We start from the raw sequence: 21,616 nt of genomic DNA on the forward strand, positions 1-21,616 counted from the left end.
CTTCTCCCATCCAGGTGGGCCATACCCCTCCTTGTCATGGTCAACTATTGATTTCTTAGTTCTTTCCCCTTAGTCTTTGGGGACTTTAATGCCTGGTTGTTGCCTTTGCCTCTGCTTTAGATGACCTGGACTGGAATCCTAACCCTGCAACTTACTAGCTATGAAACCCTGCTTAACCTCATTGAGACCTTGCAAAACGTATTTCTTCCTCTGCCTGATAAATTCCTATTCTTCCTTCAAGAGTCATCTTAGTGGTTGCTTCTGGTGAAGCCTTCACTCTCCCATGAGTTCTTAGGCTCCCTCTTCTGGGATTTCATTGCACTTTGACCATCTAGTTTTATTTTTGTAATTTTTGTATTGCATTATATTTGTCTATTTACATCTGTTCTTCCACTAAACTCCTGAGGACAAGACTCCATGACTTTGTTTCTGAATTCCCAGCACCTCATACAATACTGAGAACAAAGACTCCGCAAATAATTCATTGGACAGGTGGCTGGACGAGCATGTGCCGCTATCCTAAAAGTGGTGCAGGGCAAACACTCCTTTGAGTGTCTGATTGGTGAATTGGGGTTGCGGTGCTACTGAATGTCTTGGTAGATTTTTTTTTATGGTATTGTAGTTTTCCATTACTGTCATTCTTGTAACTTTTCATTTGCCTTATCAGTAGTAAAGCAAATCAGGAGGCAAATTTGCAAGCTCGATGTACAGATTGAAAGGCGATGTCACTAAGACATTCTGCCTCTCATGTCACCATTTATGCTGCTTCTGGTCTTTCAATATACTTTCAATACCCCAACCCCTGCCATGCAGTTGAAAACGAGGCCCATTGTGACTTTGTGAAACTGCGGGAGATGCTGATTCGGGTCAACATGGAGGACCTCCGGGAGCAGACCCATAGCCGGCACTATGAGCTGTACCGCCGCTGTAAGCTGGAGGAGATGGGCTTCAAGGACACTGACCCTGACAGCAAGCCCTTCAGGTATCTCTCACGCCAGCTCAGCCCCACCCAGCCCAGCCCACCCAGGGTGTGTGGAAGCTTTACCCTGGAGCATCCACAGGATATTAAAACATACGTGCTGAGACCAAAAGCAGCAGGACTCAGTCGCCTGCCAGTTTCACCTACCAGTCCCTCTCTGACTTCCCAGGAACTGTGCCCAGGTGGGCTTGGTAAGCACTGGGCCAGGTAGGAGGCTCTGAGGCCCAGCAAGGTCAGTGATCTCACTGATACAAGTGCGCGTGCACAGCAGCTGCACCAGCTATACTGAAGGGGGGCCCTGAGCTGGGGCCGTCTTCCCCAGTGTGGCAGTTTGTGCCTGTCTGCTTTCTTCATCAAGCTCCTGCTGCTCTGTTGGGTATCCATTGTGTTCTTTGCCCATTATCAAAACCAGATGGGATCAGGTAGCAGTCGCTGTACGTATATCAATGAACTTTAGACTCTTCATTCACTGTCAAGTACAAGTTTTGTTTTGACCACGGGATGTTAATAATCATTGGCATGCTTCTTTTTTTTTTTTTTCATACTTCTCAAATCAGAATCAAAGATGCTTCCAGAGAAGAGGAATGTTTTTGAAAGCAATTTACTCTGCGAATAGGAGCAATGTGTGAAGCATAAATGTGTGATTTCTATGCATGATGCCTGATATAAGTCCCACATTTTACATGACCATGTGGTGCCCTTTACTGGGGCTCAGTCTCCTTTCACGAAATGTCAGGCCTTGATAAGCAAGTGACGGGGAGGTTTATAGGCTAAGAAGGCTGTCAGATGGCCTTTGAGACCCACAGTTCCTGCTCACAGTGGAAACCCGGCCTGGGAGTAGAGCATAACTAGTCCTTCAGGGTTGCCTGATTCCAGAGGCGTAGACTCGGTCCCTTTCACGGACAGGGGCTGCTGCAGCTTCTGGGGTTGGAGGAAGGCACGCTTGTTTCTCTATTGGGTGCTCCCTTAGTTTTCTGTATCCTTCCCCTCCACCAGCTTTAATCTGCATCTGTGGAAGAACAGGTGTGCCTCTACCTGTTCTTCTAGTCCCCACCCCTCCTCCTTTGCTCCATCCTGCACACCTGTTACCTTGTCTTCACCTTCTGCACTCTTCTGGCTCCTTTTCCATGTTGCATGCAAATATTCTCCTCTTAAAGAAACTCACCCTTAACTGTTCCTCCTCACTAGCCTCTGCCTGGTCAAGAAGTTTGGCTCTGCCAGGAAGGAGAAAAAGTTACTCTGTGGTTATTGGCTTCTGACTCACCCCCCATGCCACTGAAATGCCTCCCTCCAATGTCAGCAGTCACACACGTGGCCCGTTACAGTGTGGCCTCAAAGTCCCACCTTTTCTTTAATCTCAGCATTCGATACTCCTTGTTATCTCCTTCCTGAAGCTCTCCCTGCCTTTGGCTTTTCTACCACTGGTCTGGCTGGTTTTAGTCCTCTTTCTCTCTTGCTGCTCCTACTCAGCTTCATAGGCAGGCTCATTTTCTTCAGCTTACTCCTTTAAATGTTGTGCCCCAAGGTTCTTTCCTAGGATCTCTGCACCTTTCACTCTTCTCTTTGCAGCTGGTTATTTTGCCTCTCACAGCCCCAATTACCACCTAGAAATAGATAAATCCTGAGCTAAAATCTTTCGTTTGAGCTCCAAACCCATTGATCGAATTATATACTGGATGCTTTCACTCAGACATTCCATAGGTGACACGCTTGAAACTCAGGTTGCCTAAAATTTAAGTCACCTTCTTCCCTCTTAACTGTACTTCTTCTCCAGTGTTCCCTGTCACAGCTTATGGTACCACCATTCACCTGACTTCCCAAGACAAAAAACCAGAATAATCTTTGAGTCCTTCTAAGTTCTGGGAGTTCTGTTCCCTTACTGTTCCTCCAGGTACCTCAGGTCCCTCATTCCTTACCAGTGCTTAACATTAACATCCTGTCATTTCTTACTTGGATTGTTGGAAATCTGCCCTTTCTGCAATTGCCAGAATGGTCTTTCTTGTTTTTAAATTGAATCAAGTTGGTCTTTCTGCTTCAAATCATACCATGGATAAAAGTCCAAGTCTTAATATGGCATCCAGTGCCTTCTTTCTCCTTCCAGACTCAGGAACCTCATATCCCACCACTCCACAGGTTACTCCAGCCATGCTGGACTGTGCCTGGCTCCCCAAGTATGCCAGTCTTTTCTACATGCTGCTCTCTTCAGAGCACAGTTCCTCCTCTTTTTCACCAGGCTAATTCCTATTTGTTTAAAACTAAGTCCAGGCTGGGGTCAGGGAGACTTAGCTCAGGTATCTCTCACTAGACTGTGAGTTCCTTGATGGCAGGCACAGTGACTATTGGCTGTAGATGTTGAGTGACTAACATTAGTGTCACTCAGTTCTGTGTCTAGCACATGGTAGAGTCTTATCAAGTCTTTATTACAATGGTTCATTAATGTGGTCAATTTCAGAGGAGGACCTGGCAGCAGAGTGGAGCAGACGGACCCAACGTAAAAGACAAAAGACCCAATTTCTGGTCCCAGCTCTACCTCTAACTAGCTGTGTGGTCTTGAGCAAGCCACCTCACTTCTCTGGGCCTGTTTGCTCACCTGTAAAATGAAAGTATAGAAGCAAATGTTCTAAGTCACTCCCAGTTCTAAATATCTCTCCAGTTCCCCAGGGCTGCCCCATCACCCTCAAGCAATCCTGTGATTCTACCGTGACATACCAAGCCAGCAGCCCACAGCTTTGTGGTACTATTTTTGAACCTCTCCCAAAATTGGGGAAGGGAGGGTAGAGGAACCCAGGGAGGATCATTGGGGTCAGTTTTCATCAACTATAAGCCATTCCAAAGGCAGGGGAATTAACCTGACTGTGTTCACAGTTTACAGGAGACATATGAGGCCAAAAGGAATGAGTTCCTAGGAGAGCTCCAGAAAAAAGAAGAGGAGATGAGACAGATGTTCGTCCAGAGAGTCAAAGAGAAAGAAGCTGAACTCAAAGAGGCAGAGAAAGAGGTAAATGTGAGCATAGGTGTCCAGCGGGAAGAGAAAGAGGATGAGTTTGGGCATGGCAGGGGCTTCTACCCCCAAAGCACAACCAGCCAGAGCCTTGCAGCCTCCGAGCAGGAATGGGGCAGAGCATGTGTAGCCCTGCCTTGGCTGGCACAGAGGGATCTGTGAGGGATCTGTGTTTTCTTGATTCCTCATTCCCCAAAGGCAGGATGGTTTCTTATTCTGTGTTATTTAATTCTCTAGAGCAGCACTGTCCATATGGTAGTTACTAGCCACATGTGGCTTTTTAAATTGAAATTAAGATTAAGTAAAGTTTAAAACTCAAGTGGTTCCTCAGTCACATTAGCCAAGTTTCAAATGTTCAGTCCTCATGTGACTAGTGTCTATCATATTGGACAGCACAGATATAAAACATTTCCATACTCCAGAAAGTTCTGTTAGGCAGCACTGCTCAGGAGTCAAGACCTCACATAGCCTCTTGGGGACAGATGTGAACTGATTCCTTTCTTCCTGGGAGTTCAGAGCTCAGAAGGGACAGTTGATGACTTTCTTGGCTGTCCTGCCCTGTCCTGACTACTCTAATGGCCACAGGGAAAGATGGTTCCAGGCAGTCCTGGGTACCTTGTTGAAACCTAAAACAGTGATAGCTGGGGCACTTCTCTAGTCATTTGGATATTCTGTTCCATTTCATGGTGGCATTAAAGAAACATCTGTGTTGCTCTAGCGAGTTTTTAAACTAAAATTTGATGATCCCTCTGTGGTTTTCATTTCTTAAGCCGTGCCTAATAGAGTACAGCTAGTCCTCTAACTTTTGCCTCGAGTCCCAGGACCCCTTAACACTTCCCCTCCGCTGCCTAATGAAGTGGCCTCAGCTACAGTTTGGGTCACTTCAACAACTGTTTCACCTTTCTGGGCCTCAAGACCCATGATGAAGGGAAGCACTTAATTACTTCCCAAGTCTCTTTCCCCGTAATGTGCTGTTACTTTCTAGCACTATCACCAAAGCACAGGACAAGGGTATTGATTTTATTTCAGTTTCACTTTTCAGAAAAGAATGTCACCCAGTACTTTAAGGAGGTAAAGGGAGCTCAAAGGAAAATGAGTGAAAAGCCAATGGACAAAAGCCAAGTTAAGGCAAATGATCGGCAGAGCTTCCACCACCCTACCCCACATGGCTAGTAAAAGCTGCTTTACGCTGCAAGTCTGTCAACCCCTTACTAAATGACAGTCCCAAATACCTCTAGGACCCAGAGACCTGGGCTCCTTCGTGGTATGCTGCAAGTGCTACAGACCCTGAATTCTCTCCTGAATCCTAAAAAAAAAAAAAAAAAAAAAAAAAAGTGAAATTATGCTTGGTCTGCTCTTAATATTCATGGTAGTTTATCTCAGTCTACTTTGTTACCACCTGTACCTCTGTTTTTAAAAATATTTTATTAGAGGGGAGGGAGAGAGAAAGAGACAGAGAAACACTGATTGGTTGCCTCTTGTATGTGCCCCAATCTGGGACAAAAGCCACAACACAAGCATGTGCCCTGGTCAAGAATCAAATGAGTGACCTTTTGCTTTGCGGGATGTGGTCCAACCCATTAAGCCATACCCGTCAAGACATCACCTGTACCTCTTGATCCACTTACCACAACAGCATGCCAGAATATTCTTGCTGGTCTCTGGCTCTATTCAGGGCTAATTAAACCTCCCCTTGGTGAAGGCTGAGGTTTTTATACTCGTTCCATTTTGTAAAACTTAAAAAAAAAATGTCCTTCCATGTCCAAGAACAAGTATTTCCTTTGACTAGCTTTGGCATTACTGAAGTTTGCTCTGTGATCCATGGTGATCCTCCCTGATTGGAGAGGATGAGAAATGCCAGGGGCCCCTAACATGTTGGGAGAGCTCACTATACAATACTCTATAGAAGGGATGGAACTTGGTTGGGTAAATTCCTTAACTTCTCTCACCTTTTGTTTCCTCATAAAATGCAGATAACAAAAGAACCTACCTCATAGGAGTGTTGTGACAATTAAATGAGTTAATACATACAAAGGGCTTATAAAAGTCAGTGCCTGGCTTACAATAAGCACTCAATAAATGTTATACTGTTATAATTGATATTATTACCAACCATGTGATAACTCTTTTATTTTATTTTTTTATCCTCACCCAAGGACATTCTTATTGATTTTTAGAGAGAGGGGAAGGGAGAGAGAAAGAGAGGGAGAGAAACATTGATATGAGAGAAACATTGATCAGTTGCCTCTCCCATGCACCCCAACCAGGGACTGAACCCACAACTCAGGTATGTGCCCTTCCTGGAAATCGAACCCATGACTTTTCAGTTTATGGGATGACACTCTAACCAACTGAGCCACACCAGCCAGGGTCCATGTGGTAATTCTTTTAAATAAAATGTTTGATTTTGATTAAGCAGAACGTAAGGTTTCTTGACTATATGTAGGAGCAAAATCTTGGCAGTAAAATGGCAGGAAAAGGGGACTTTCCAGAACACGGTATCCTTTGGTGCTATCATAGCTGTCTAGCAGAAATGTTTCTTAAGGTCCCAAGGTCCTGCAGGGTTATAACCCTGCAAGTCCCTAGTCACCCTGGGATTGGCTCGCTGGGAGCTGCTCATGGAGGGGCTCCCCCAAACTCCCTGTGCTTTCTTGCCAGCTGCATGAGAAGTTTGACCGTCTGAAGAAACTACACCAAGACGAGAAGAAGAAGCTGGAGGATAAGAAGAAATGCCTGGATGATGAAATGAATGCTTTCAAACAGAGGAAGACGGCGGCCGAGCTGCTTCAGTCCCAGGGCTCCCAGGCTGGAGGCTCACAGACTCTGAAAAGGGACAAAGAGAAGAAAAAGTAAGTGGGAGGCTGCTCTGGAGTGGTGGCTTCTTTCTCCTCTTGCTCATCCCCTCATGGTAGAACCTGGAGGCTGAGGGGGCCTGAGGGATGGTGAGCAGAGGTGAGTTGTGGGCTCAGACCAGCTTGGGTCCCTATAACTGGTCTTAGTGTCCCCACAGGACCTTCGAATTCCCTGAATTTGGGGAACTGAGAAGTTCCAGAAGCCCAGGCCTTCTGTTTGGGCTGCTTAGGAAAGTCCTGCAAACTCAGGAACAGAAGGAGAGAAAGGAAAGGGAAAGCAAAAAGAATGTGAGAAAATAGAAAGAAGAGAGGAAATAATAAGTGCTGCAAAGTTACAAGAAAGAGATGAATAAAAAGAAGGGCAGATAGAGGGTAGTGGGAGAGTCTTCGCAGAGGCTTCTGGGCATGCTCTTTCTCCCAGAGAGGTTGGAGCCGATTGGGCTTACAGGCCTGTTTGCTTGTCCTGTTACCTGAGGTGCTGCCTGTAGGCCAACCTTCTCTCTGCCTCACTTCTCACTAGCTGTAGCCAGCAGAGTTCCACTGCTGCTGCTGAAGGCTGTAGCCCAGTTCCAATTTCTCACTGCTTTACAGCACATCCTCTCAACTGCTAGTTGCTCATGGCCTGGGGTCCTGTGAACTTGATGGGGAGCCCTCAGATGCTGCTGGTATATACTATGGGTGCCCCATCCTCAACCCAGGGAATGGTTTTATAATCTGTCTCTCTCCCATGGTGTTTGGTAAGGCAGGATAGCATGAGCTCCTGATCACCATGTGGGCTAATTATCCTGACCTAACCCATTCCTCATCCCAGAACCAGAGAAGAGAAAAACATTTCTGATTGGACCTATAGAACATCAATGGTCCCTTGTGCTCTGCAGTTGTGCAGGGAGACTCAGGAAGCCCTCAGATGAAGTGTTAGGCAATGTCCTTATTAAAGTGGCCTGGAGATCTGAAAGATGCCCATGGTCATTGCCCTCTGTTCTTAGCCATTTGTTCCTGACTCAACGATTGGATATTTGCCAAAATAAGGAAGCAGCTTCCTTTCCTCTGTGCCTGGCTTATCACTTAGGATTAAAAACAGTGACTTTTGCACAGTATTAAAATATTTTATATTTGAAGGCCCTTAGTTTTGCAATCTGATTATTCGTTATTCAAAAGTAGAATTTGAACATTTTCACCAATTAGTCTAGACATTTTTGTTACTGAACCATAACAATATATGTCAAATTCACTGACTAATGAACTCTTTTTGGCATTGCCTGATGGATAAAGTTCAACTAGCCAGGAAAAATGCCTCTTTGGAAACACTGTATATTAACTGATCTGTCATGGTGTCTTAGTTGTGGCAGCAGGCATGGATCCCTATTTTTAAGATCAGAAAAGTCTAAATTTGTCTTCCAGCTCTAACATGCTGCCTTCATAGCCCTGTGGTATTTGTTAACTCAATCCCTGGGGTAGTTTCACAGCCTGCTTGCAGGAATTAGAAGATTCATTTGTTCAGATCCCACTGGCAGACACTAAACTATAAATATTCTCTATTCCTATGTTAGTGGAAGTTCCTTCCAGACCAGGTTTTTCCCCAATTGCCTCAAATTATTTGACACCCTCCCCCCACTACCACCAGCCCCACCAGCCACAGGCAGAAGACCCTCTCTACAGTCTCCAGGAATACTCGGAGCTGGTGATAGTAACACTTTTCCTGGTGGCACTTCATATTAGGAATAAGGACCTGACAAAGTAGACTTGTCCTCTTTCTTACTTACAGATGTGTAAGTGGCCCCAGACCTGGGCTTCTTATATAATTCCATAAACAGTTAGCTAACTTCTGAAAGACTCATTATGAGATGTGTGTCACTCTGGTCCTATCGTGATGATGGTGGTAGGTGGGATAATAGGGTAGTAGTTGTGATTGTGGCACTTCCGGTTAAGAGATGGTGGTTGGATGTAACTGAGTCACATATTTAGAATTTCCTTTGGCTGCCTTAAAGAGGTTAAGAAAGAGTACCCATGTTTCAGGGATCCCTACCAGCCCACCCTCCCCTACGTCACCTCCTACTCCTCCTAACCTCTTTTGACCTCTAATTCTTCATTGTTTGTGTGAACTCGTAATATTTGATTTCTCCTCAAGCTCACTCCATCTTCATCAGCTCTTACTGTTTTACAGTTAACTCTGCTGTTTGCTGCATGCTGCATGAGACCCAGGGTCCTGGTAAGCTTTATTGACTCTAAATAGAACTGGTGGTGGCTTCTGGAACACATCTCCTCAAATCCCACCCCCTCTCAACACACATATCTAATCATAAAAGAAGCTGCTTCATTGTCCTTACTGGTTTCCTATTGTGACTTAGAATATTAAAAAGTCATCTGGTGTGGTTTCACATGTACATGTGGAATGTTTGGTCTGCCTGCCTGATTAAAAGTGGGGTGTTTTCAGACTTCTGCTGCTAGAAAAGCTGGGTAGCATAAGTGGATCGATATTTGAGGTTCAGTTTTGGTCATTTTTTTTTCCTTAAAGAGTCTTAATCATTACTCTCAAAATTAAGTAGACTGCAATGAGGAGGGAAATTGCAGGGTTTAGCAGCCCTGTCCTGCAGTTGTCACAGTGGCATTGCCCCCTAGGTTTCGGAATGATCTGAGCTAATAGAAACTTGCTTCTGTGTTTCCCTCTGGTGGCAATTTCTTATCTAAAAGGTTCAAGTTCTCAAATTTCCTTTGGCTCTGTAACCCCCCAAAACCATAGTGAAAGTGGAAGAGACTTAAGAGCTCTCAGATATTATCGAGTTCCTTACATTTAATTCTACAAGTACGAGTTTCATGAACACCTACCTTTGGTGAGACGGTTCCTTAGGGCTATGTGTTGTATCTATAGAAGAGGATGAAGCAGTCCCTGGCATCACGTAATTTATAGGTTGATTATAGCAATGATTAAGCACCTGTTCTACTAGACTCAGGTAGTAGATAGAGAGGGAACATAAATATGTTCAATTTAACACAATTAAACTTATTACTATTTCTTAACCTTTTGTGTGTCAATGTCACTGTGAGCAACGCTGACAAATTTTCCCCAAAGTGCCAGCGTTGCTCCCAACAACTCTTTTTTCAATGGCTATAAATGTCAATAACAATGGAATAATTCATATTTTATGTTTTGTTCTCTTTTTTTGTACCTCAGGTTATATATTGATATAACTTTTTCTCATCTTGATCCAAATTTCTAATTACTCATGGCACTCAAAGGGTTAAACTTTACCAGAGAAATTTTCAAACAGGAACAAAAGGAGAGAGAGGATAGCAGAGTGAAGCCCCTGTTACCCACAACCCAGTCCCCGAACAACTGTCACCACAGGGCTAATTCTGTTTCATCTAGTACCCGAAACCTGCTGGATTATTATAAAGCAAACCTCACATTATTTCATCTGTAAATACATTAGCATGCATCTTTAAGCGGTAATGACTCTAAAAAAACTATAACCACAATGCCACCATTATCATACCTACAAAATTAACAATCCATTAACATAAAATTCCTAGTCAGTGCTCAGAATACCCCACCTGTCTCATAAATGCCTTCACATTTGGTTTGTTTGGATCAGGGAATATAAAATATTGAGGGCTTCTCCCCTCTCACCAATGCAGTTTATGATTTAAATGGAGAGCTGCTGTTCATCACCAAACTGATAGCTGCAGCTGTTGTACTGGGGACTTTGGGCAGCTGGCAAAACATCCCATTTTCAATCAGGTCCCAAAGAGGAAGTCCATAGAGGCATCTGAAACATAAGGCCCATGAAATTGGGCCAAAGGAAACAACCCGAAAAGAACAGTGAAAGATTTATTGTCTAGCTCACTGGCAAGCCTTTAGAGCCCCTGTTAGTTGACTGGAATTAAACAGCAGATTTCCATTCAGGAAGACTATCACTTCCTAGAGTGTCTGTCCTCTGCTGTGGTCCCAGCACTTTGCAAAGTGTCCATAGAAGTGCCTATAGCAGCAAAGTCCATGTGTATCCTCTTTGTTCCCCCATTTTCAATGAGGAGAGTGGAAAAGATGTACTCTGGTGAGTCAGGTCTCAGTTAATGAAACTGAATTAATGTGGCTTGACACCATTTGGTTCACGTTTCCCTGAGTGAATCATTGTTAGTGGCCATTACTAAAATGAATTCTGGCAAACCTATAATTAAAGCCTTACTTTATAAGTGAGAGGCAATTAGCAAACAGCGGGAACAGCCAACCTCAACCCAAGTAGGTTGATTTTTCCTGGTGGGCTTCTCCCTAGAAGACCAAAAAAGCAGTTCCAAACCAAATAGGGGACAGAGGCCTTGGCTCTCTGGGACCCAAAAGCAGCAAAGGCAGCCTGTCTCCTCCCCAAAGCCCTCATTCCTGGGGTAGATCACAAAGGCCACCTCTCATTAGCTAGAGTGAGGCTTACTCTTCCTTACTGGTCTTGAAATTGCTTGAGACACTACTTGTAGCTGTCTGAAACTGTAAGACAAATCATTCTTCTGTGCCCTGTACACAGCTGTAGATACTATGTCTCAGTGGTTAATGGCCTTCAACTCTTGGGGCGTACACAGTATATGGAACAGTGTACAAGTATCAAAATATGTCAGCCTTCCTGTGAAGCCCAGAACATAGACTATTGCGGTGTTGTTTAGGTTTCCCTTCCTTTAGCAAACAGACAAAAAAATAAAATACGAGATGAGCATTCATATAACATTCTAATACTTTTCAAAGTGTCTTTCCATATGGTGCCTCACTTTCACCTTACAACAGTCCTGTGAGGTAGGGAAGGAATAATCTTCAACTGACAAGATAAGTACATGGAGAAGTGGGGAATTTAAGACACTTAACCAAGGCTCATACAGTGAGTCAGTGGCAGAATTGGAACCAGAATGTTGAACTCCTGTTCTTGGTATAAATTGCCATTCCCATATATGTGTGTGTATAAGTGTATGGATGTATGCACTCTGAGGAAGTGGCTGTTCAAACATACTCACATATGCATATGCTTTTAACTATCCCTCCCAAATATCTAATAGTCTTTACTTAATGAGATAAATGTATTCTTCAGGTAATAAACAAGGGCTTAGGTCCACAGCCAAGGCATTGTCAGGGACACTGCGGTATGATTAAACAGCCAAGGGATTCAGGCTCTGATTCTGGTCGTGTCTTTTTCTTTGTGATCTGGGCAAGACAGTTGATTTCCCTGTGTTTCTCAATCTCCTCATATATCAAGTGGGGAAGGATACTGCTTGCCCTTGTTTATGTCACAAGGAAGAAGTATAAATGAGAAAAAAAGGTCAAAGTGCCATGTGAACACAAACCAGTAATAGATTTCCATAGTTCAGGTTTTCAGGTAAGTGGTGTGAATCAGACACTTCACAAACAGTTATTGCCCCTGGGTACTACTTAGCTGATTAGGGCTGCTCTTGCCCCAGGGTACCTATTTAGCTGATGGGCAGTGCTCCAAATGCTACCTGAGGTGAAACCTCAACCTCGTCTGTTTCGTTAAGGGACAAGGCAATCAATAGCTGAGAGCCTGGTGCTCTGTCTAGTGGCCTGAAACCACACGAAGGTTTGCTGAAAGTATTCTTGCACAAGGTGTCGGGATGGGGTAGGAGGGAGGCATTAGTCAGGACCTGGTTATTAAGAAGAGAGAGTATTCTTGAGACTGTTGATAATTATTTTGCTAGTTAATACCACTACTGCTGTCACAAATGAGAAAGCATGTTCCTAGGAGCCAATGCAATGCAGGACCTTAAGACCATCTAACATAGCTATATATTCTAATTTATCCATTGGTCATTGTGACAACAGTTTTCTACTAACCTGTTTTTTATACATTAATCCATCCATTCATTAACCCAACTTCTCTTTTTGTTTTCAGTTTGGGCTTCCGGTAGACACCCTTTTCCTGCACAACAGACCTGGGCCTCCCTTTCATTAATTACCCCTTAACAGGAGTGGGGGCACACAACTTGTACCCCTCACTCTCTTACTGCCAAAGTTTCTAGGAGCCTGAGAGTCTGAGGATGGTGTCTGGCCTCTGCAAGAAGCCAGCAGTCATGTGGCTTAGAGAGGCACCATGCATCCCACTTCCCCTCCTAGTGCTTCTAGTCAGCCGTTCCCCGTCTCCATCTTTGCCAGACTGTAACATGTTCAGGGGTCCCATCCCCACTTTCCTTGTCCGAACTCTGATGGCTGCTCACTTCCCTGAGGTATTTGCATCCACTGTGGCTGGGTAAGCACCAGTCAACGAGGCTTTTCCCCTTGGTCCCTAGTCACTGGACTTCCCTGAGCACCCGCCACCTCCCAACAGCCACAGCTCCTTCTTAGAGGTCTCCAGGAGGAGATCCCTTTTGAGCCTTTTCCTTTAGGCCTCTCAGCCCAACCCTTTCCAGGTTTGATTCACTCAAAGTGACTGTACTCAAGCCGTGTATAAAATCGAGAATATGCTTATCTATAACAAGCCCTTCCCAGAAAGCATGACTGTTGAAGAAAATAGCATAAATTTCCTCTTTGTAATTCTGGGCACCCCACAGATGCAGAAGGGGAAATAAACCTGAATGTTATTACCAGCCTAGTGTCTTGAATGATAGGTTTAAGGAATTCTTCTGAGGTGTCTCGGCCTCGGCATCTCCTCTGTAATCTCCCTCAGGGCTCCGAGACACCATCCCCCAAGGGAAGAAGGGTCAGTAGCAGGTATAATAACTCCATGTCATAAACGGCCAGTGGGAGTGGTCAGAGAACCAGTGTTTCCAGTTTTGCTCTGATGAGTCTTCCAGTCTATCCATTTGGACAATGTGATGATGAGTTTTAATCTGTATTTTGCATGTGCCCTCCCAATAAGAAGAGGTGAGATTATCAACTGGAGAGGAGGAGTGTTATTCCTCAGAAGGTCCCTAACTTTATCTCGAGTCTAAGGATTTGCTGTTTTATAAATATTCCAGTCCTAATTTTGATAATGGGGGCTATCCAATAATGGCTTTGGGAAACATTTTGAAGTAGAGAGCCCTCCATTGCGAGGCACAATGGCCTTTGGTGTTTGGCCAGTGAGAGAGTTAGAGCTGGAGGTAAACTGGCAATAATATGTGGCTAACACGCCCTTTCTCTGCCCTTCCTTTGCAGTAACCCATGGCTGTGTACTGAATAGTATCCCCCGCTACAGCTGGACTGGACTCCACTTAGCCTTTTAAGCCAAGGTTCTTTTTCTAACTGACAGCTTTTGTTCAGGGTGCCAGGAAGCTGGGTCCCTGCCCCTGCCATGTACTTCCATGTCAAACCCCACCACTTTTGAGTTCTGTTTCCCAGTCTCACTGGCACTGACCATGAAGCTCTTCTTTTTTATTTTTCAATTTTTGTTGTTGTTGTTACTTTCTCTCAAAACACAGTCTATCAAGGCTATGCCAAATATTCGGGCCTTTTTGAAGTATTGAGAATGGGAAGAGAGTTTCTCTCTTCAATAATAGATAATAATAGGGCGTGAAAAGTAGAAAAAAAAGAAATCCAAACATGCACGCTCTTGATCTTTTCTTGTTGATAAAGCGAGAGTGCAGTTTTGATACCTATCGTTTGGTGAGTTGCTGATTTGTTAGTGGCCAGAGGCAAGTATGAAGGGGTTGCTGCCAAAGCTTAAGCTAGTTTGTTGAAAAATCCAAGTCTCATAGTGAAGCATTTTAGCAAACCCTATGCCTGGCAGGTTTTTTTTTTTTTTTAAACGAACTTGGATACTCATCCAGCAGGTCAGAGAGATGCTAAGTTAGGGCTGTCAAGTCTCTGGGGAAAAGCATCTTATTTGCAGCTTTGATGTTTCCAGGTCCAGTTTCACAGCTGCTTCCCACGAATCCCAAACTTAAAACAACCAACTGGTCTTTTCCCTCCTGGGTAATTATTTGCATCACAAATAGAGTCCCCTCATTTGCATTTGTTTACAACTATTTGAGGCTTAAGGAGCTCTGAAAACTTTGAAAGTTTTAGAGCCACACTGCCTTTGAGAAACCTTCAGAGACTAGGCAGGACTTTTGTATTAAGGGAGAAATTTTAATCTGCAAGACAGGCATGATCCACTTTTTTTCGTAAAAGAAAATTGAGGCCCAGAGAAGTGAAAGGACTTGCCAGAAGTCCCAGTGCTGTTTTGTGGCAGAAGCCAGTCGAAACTCAGTGTCTCCTGGCTCCTGATCCATTTCATAAACAGATTCAATCTTGTGTGCGCTCCTGTAGACAAGGTCTTTTGATGCTCAGAGAACCTGAAGAGTCAGTACTAGAGGGTCTTTGAGGTTTTTTTTTCCCCATAGAAAAATATACAAGGATGAGTGGGTAAGAGCAGGCAAAGCAAAAGACTCCAGACTAGCTCCTGGACTGAGTGCTTCTGCTGACAGTGAGGGTCAGCAGCACCTGTTAGCTGGTCAGCTTTCCTGCAAGTCTGGAATGGGGCTCAGGCACACATTTGTTTAACAGGTGCCCTAGTTGATCCTTATAATCTGGAAAGTTTGGTAAATGAAAATCTAACCTGTGAGTGAGCATAAGGCTTTTATGAAGTTGATCCACACTATGGAAAAGAATTAAAAGTGTTATGTTATTGGGTAGTTTTCTTTCTTTTTTTATTGTATTAAATCTATTATCAGGGTGACATTGGTTAATGGTAGTTTTCTCACTGTAGACAGAAAGTTGTTTGTTTTTCCCTTCAGTGAAAAGGCTTTCTAATGAGTACAGTTGTTGCTATTTTTAAAAAACATACTCTAACTACTTTGTTTACTTCTGGGGAAACAAAACCAGTCATTAGAAATGGTTTGTGCTTTCCTTTTTCCAGACTGGAATGGAATGGCTTTCCTAAAAAATCCCCACATGTATACACACCACACACACACACACACACACCTAGTTTCTCTTAAGCCAAGAAGTTTGCTTTCCCTAACTACAGTGCAGATCACTTTTGTTTTTGTTTCCTGTTTTAATCATCTGGCATTCCCATGTGGCTGTTAATATGTGCTTGTTTTTAATTAAAACAAGAAGCTTTAAACCAGTGTGTGGTGTTCTTAAAACTTTCTCAGCATATTTCCCAGTGGTGACGGTCCATCAGTGACCCCATTTCTAACCTGTCTTCTGCAAATATAATCTACTCTACCTCACACTGCCCCCTCCGGTCGCCCTGTCTTACTTTGAATGTTCTTTTTCTTTGGCTAATTTCATGTTTTCTTTCTCTCTCTCTCCCTCTCCAGCTTTTTTTAATCTTGTCTTCAGCAGCTGCGTTAAGTCTAAAGGAGAAGACTGCCATTATAGAAGAGTTAGGGTTCCACATTGTTTCAAGCCAGAAACCAACCAGTTCCCTGTCCCCCCAAACCATGTGCGCTCGCGTGCGCCCGCGCACACACACACAAACACTACACACTTGGCAAGTTTCATATGTCCCTGTGTCCAGGCAAGAAGCTCTCTCCTGACTTACATGGTATTTTAAATGGAAGTGTCTTGTCCTAACCTAACAAGGTAGGAAAAGAACCGTCAGAGGTGGAGAATGGACCAAATGTAACCACAGAGACAACTACAGGACGACTCACCCAAGTGTAAGTGACTGGGGCAGGAGGCCTCAGCTGTGGGTGTGGAAGTGCTGTTCACAAGTTTTTGGTTGAGTTTTTTGTTTTTAAACACGAATTCTCTGGTTCAGTGGGTTGACTGTCTACAGCCACTATTAAACATTTCTGAATATGGAAGGGAAAGTCAAGCAACATTTGTATCTTCTTCAGCATTCACAGACCGCCTGCAGACCCCCAGCAAGGGCAAAAATGGATCCACCTACACTCAGTGGGGAAAGGAAAGATGAGAGGGGGTTTAAGTTTAGTGAGAAAAATTAATCCATTCAACCTTCTAAAGCTTGTTGGGGGTTCGAGAGGTTTCTGATCGACCTGGGATCTGGCTGGAGAGCTTTGATGTTGATAACTGCCTCAAATTCATTGGTTTAACTTGCATCAAAATACCATGTGAGTGTGCTCATTCCTGTCTACCCCTATCACCATCACCATCCCACTGTCCAGTGTGTCTTGAGAGAGCCTCTTCGCATGTTTTCCAGAATGTTTGTTTTTCCTTTCTTCTCCTTTGTTCTTTTTGCTCAAAGGTGTGACCAGTCACTGCCCCTCTCAGGCTTCCATTCACCAGGAGAAACATCCCAAAGCCAGCACTGTTGAGCTTGATACCTTTCTAATGTCCATGTCAATTTTCAATAAAATTCAAAGAAATGCACAATGACTGTGTGATCTGATCTTAAATCATTACATGATGTGGCCCATCACGGTTTTTCTTAGGAGTGGGTGGCTGCCTTCCAAGGGGAATGACAAGGGGCCCAGGGAGGCACCATCAGCCCATATGCAACCTTCCTAGGTGGGCTGTTGTATCCCCTCCTTCATCTGAGCTCAAAATCCTCATGGATGGGGTTGAGATGAGGTGGAGTAGGAAGTCCCACTTTTCCTTCATTAGCAGGGGTGTAACCAATCTCTTGAGCTCGTTATCTAGGATAATGGATGAAGTGGAGTGTCAGATTCCACAAAACAATATTCTCTTAATTTAATCCCGTGATGTGAACATCCCCAAAATTCATGAATGACTGTTCTTTGTGACTCAAAAGGTACTCTTTTTTTTTTTTTTTAAGGTTTTATTTACTTACTCTTAGAGGGGAAGGGAGGGAGAGAAACATCAAGGGGACCTGGCCGATGACCTTTCAGTTTGCAGTCGGCACTCAATCCACTGGGCCACATCAACCAAGGCCAAAAAGCATTGTAAAGATAGTAGTAGTTTGTGTCCTGGGTCTATCAAGGAGGGAAGTCCCTGTCCTTGCCCCCCTCACCCCGCATTAAAATGGGCAAGAGGGAGAGTGGTCAGTTTTTATAAGTCTGCTTGCGGTAGAGGTAGAATTTCTTTTCCTTGGCTTCATTTCCCGAATGGCCAGGTGCTGGAGACAGGAGAGTGGTCCGTATCCTCTTGGTACCCAGGCCTGAAGGAAACGACACTGGCCTGCATCTGCATAGCTTGCACACTAGGTGGCAGCCTAGTGAAACTAGCCTGTGGCGCCACTGAGGGGTGGAAAAATACAGACTCTGGCGCCAGACAGCCTTGCTAGCCGTGTGCGTTGTGGGCAAAATGTGTTAAAAACTCCGTCTGAAAGAATATTAGGAACTCTCTTGCGCAGTGATTCTGAAGGCTACACAAGCTCGTGTAAATTAAAGACCTGGGTGGTTCCATAAACGGTACCCTTTATTAAGGATGGAGTTTCCCCTTTACTAGAAGTATCTTAAGTTCCTCTAATCCACCGTTTCTACACCTCACCACTACTGACATTTGAGGATAGATGGTTCTTCGTTGCAGGGACCTGGACATTGTAGCATGCTTAACAACACATCTAACCACTAGGTGTCAGTAACACCCCGTCCCACCCCCATTTGTGACAACTAAAAATGTCCCTGACAATGCCAAGTGTTCCCCCTGGAGGGCAAAATAGCCCCATGTTGAGAATCATTGCTCTAGGCCAGGGGTCAGCTTTTTCTGTAAAATGCCAGCTGGTTAATATTTTAGGCTTGGCAAGCCATCTCGTCTTTGCAACTATTCAACTGTTACTATAGCACAAAAGCAATAATAGATACTATATGTAATAGGATGAGCGTGGCTCTGTGCCAATAAAACTTCATTTACAGACACTGAACTTTGACATTCACACTTAAGTTTCATTTTCACATGTCCCAAATTATTATTTTGATTGTTTTCAATCATTAAAAAATGTAGAAGCCATTCTTAGTATAAGGGTCATACAAATACAGGTGGTAGGACCAGCTTTGGTCTGCAGGCCATAGTTTGCTTACCCCACCTCTAATGCATTTTAGCGCTTGTTGACGCATCATCAGACTAAAGGTGTCAAGTACTGGCTGGTCAAAAGAAATGAGAAATGAAGACAAATGGCTGAAGTTTTAATGCAAGTTGTGGTGGATGGGGAGTGGATTTGATGAGCTAAAATTTGCACACAGTTTTGCTAGAACATAGATGGGAGGCATGGGCTGTGTCAATGAGATCCTGTTTCTGGGGCCCTGAGCAGGTGAGATGCCAACTACTTCTAGGGAAAGGACTGGGCCTCTGATACCCTCAAAAAGGCCAAGCAACCAGGGCTCCTATCTGAAATGGCCCACTTCAGGAGTTTCATCCCTTAATGAAAGGACAGCTTTCTTGCAAGGCCATTCTTTTAAAATGTGGGTACCCCTTCAAACAGTTGTGCGTTTGAACAGTAGTTCCTCACAGTGGCTTTGCCACATAGACTTACCTTCCACTGCTGTCCATCCAAGTCCTCCACTGCCTCTTAGCTTGTTTTGCTTGAGCTTTAGAGAGTCCCTGCTCAGGGCTCAGTACCTATATAAGATCATGTATGTATCTGTTGTGTATAGGATTGGGGACAAACTCCTCATCTTGGTTTTGGGCTTAATCAGATTGTTATTTCTTAATCAAATGATAAGAGTATGTTGAATCAAATGGCAAGGGTATGTTGAATCAAATGGTAAGGGTATGTTGAAAACCTGCCATGGGTTTGGCCCAGTGCCCTCTGCTGCAGGAGTATTTTGAATGAGATCTAATTAGACACTGCTTTTGAGGAACTTAGAGACTGGCCCCATTTTAACTACTCAACCTTATTTTCCAATACTTAACTAATACCCAGTCTTCCTTCCAGTACACTGAGTCTCTGCGCAGGCCTCTCCCTGAGTTACACAGATGATTTGTTGACTTTGAAATATCCTCTACTGATTTAAGTTCTGCCTTCGAAGCTCAGGCTCTACTTTCTCATTGAAGCCTTTCTTGATCCCATCTACCTATTCTGATCTCTTCTTCATTTTTGAACTTCCTAGTTGAACTTTTATAATCCACTTCCTGTTTGAGGGACTTCCCTTCTCAATAGATGTTAACCTTCCTAAGGGTAAGAACATCATTTATAGCACTTCCAAGGGCCCAGTACAGCGCTGGACACACAATACAAAGTGATTAAGAGGAAACTAGATAGAGATTCTTCACCAATGTAGGGAACTATTGCACTTCACTAGCACTTAATTTTGTAATTAAGTTACAAGAATCGTCGGTAGCCGTCCGTCTCGAGAGACGATGGTGTAGCTTCTTAAGAGTCTATCTGCACCGCCGAGAATGGCTGTGCAGTCCGACTCGGGAGTGACACGGTATCTGTCTCCTCCCGTGTTGAATCGACATCTTGCGATGACGCTGGAGTGTCCTCTCCAGTAAAGCTGAAGCTACAGAGCCTGGGCAGGGTGATATGGAGGGTCTGCTGTTGCCCATGCAGCAGACCCGCCCTCTCTTCGCAGCTGAAGGGTCCAAGGGAAAGACGGAGTCAATACAGCTTGGCTTCAGGTGCGCCGCAGGAGTTGCCGGTGTTGACTACAACGTCAAACCGCCTTAGGGACTCCGGCTCCGGATTTTCTGTCGGGGTTTACTCCCTTAGCCTTTCCCCTGAAGAGGTATGCCGCAAGGCAGTGGAGGTTTTTTGGAGTCAGAGTTTTCCTTCTCTGATGTGCCCTGACTGGAAGATCGAACCAGCGACACTTAGCTCGCAGGCCGACGCTCAATCCACTGAGCCAAACCAGCCAGGGTCGAAGTTACAAGAATAGTTCAAAATATACCCACATACTCTTGACCCAGATTAATCAACTGATACCATTTTGCTCCATTTGCTTCATCACCATTTGTTCTCTCTCTCTCCATATATATATATATTTTTTTCTGAACCATTTGAAGGTAATTTACATGTATCATGGCCCTTTACCCCTAATATTCAATTGAGTGTTTCCTAAAAATAAGGATATTCTCTTACATAACCACAGATAGTTGTGAACTTCAGTAGATTTAACATTGTTACACTACTTTAATCTATTGAATAATATGCTTCATAGCATTTTTCTTGCCATATGGAATTTGGTCTAGGATCACCCATTGTGTCCTGTATTTTTAGTTTCCTTTAATCTAGAACAGCTTTTCTTTGTCTTTTATGACATTGATATTTTTGAAGTCCCATTCAAAAATTAGATTGTTCTCATTCTGGGTCAAAGTGTTGCCCAATTGCTCCACTATCTAATTACTTTTTTTATTTTTATTTTTTCTTTGTTCTTTTTGCTGCTAATAAACAATCTGTGGGGAGAAGCTATAAATCCATGCAAATATCTTACTCCTCATCAATAATTTCCCCCTAGATTTAGCATCTATTGATAATTCTTGCCTCAACCAATCTACAAAATGTTGATTTTCCAATTCCAGAGCTCCCTTCATATTTACCAGTCAGCACATGATATTCTATTGTAAGTAAAGGCTCTCCCTTCTCCCTTATTATTTGTCTACTTAGTGTCATTCTGGACTTATGTTTTTGTTTTTTTTTAATTTTCAATGGTTCCTTACTGTCCTTAATAATTCCGGTGTTCGAATCACCAAGATTTGGCCAGTGAAAACTCCTAGCTATTGCTTTTAATCTATTAGTAAACTTTCCTTAAGAGGATATTGTAAGGCAGACTGTTTGGGTCAAGAACTTTGATGATCTAATAATATCTGGGATAGTTTATGGGGGTGGTGCTTAGCAAGGCTCCAAGTGTTCCTCCTTTGATCACTCACTGACACCTCCATAGGAAAGGGCAGGGAGGGAAGCTTAGAGCTGTCAGTGTGCGAGTGTCCATGTAGTGTACTGTAAAGACAGCAGGAGCCTGTTTCAGAACAAAGATGACAGAGGGGAGGAGGGTGGATGACTACAGGAGGTTTCTGGGTTGTTTTAG

General features: G+C 43.8%; 1 protein-coding gene across 8 annotated transcripts in view; it reads left to right on the top strand.

Annotated features, from left to right (window-relative positions):
- Positions 1–17,066, top strand: part of SEPTIN6 (septin 6) — a 73,394-nt gene extending 56,328 nt beyond the window's left edge. Inside the window, exons 8-12 of one of the 8 annotated variants that reach the window (XM_090265251.1) lie at positions 814–982; positions 3,845–3,977; positions 6,639–6,829; positions 8,980–9,041; positions 16,046–17,066. In XM_090265251.1, coding sequence (XP_090121377.1) covers positions 814–982; positions 3,845–3,977; positions 6,639–6,829; positions 8,980–9,041; positions 16,046–16,281 — 791 coding nt within the window. In that variant the 3' untranslated portion in view covers positions 16,282–17,066. The other 7 variants (XM_090265253.1, XM_090265252.1, XM_090265258.1 and 4 more) reach the window with 7 other exon arrangements.
- The last annotated feature ends 4,550 nt before the right edge of the window (positions 17,067–21,616 follow it).

Source organism: Furipterus horrens, unplaced genomic scaffold, assembly GCF_987537825.1.
Source record: "Furipterus horrens unplaced genomic scaffold, mFurHor1.1.pri manual_scaffold_17, whole genome shotgun sequence".
Lineage (NCBI taxonomy): Eukaryota > Metazoa > Chordata > Mammalia > Chiroptera > Furipteridae > Furipterus > Furipterus horrens.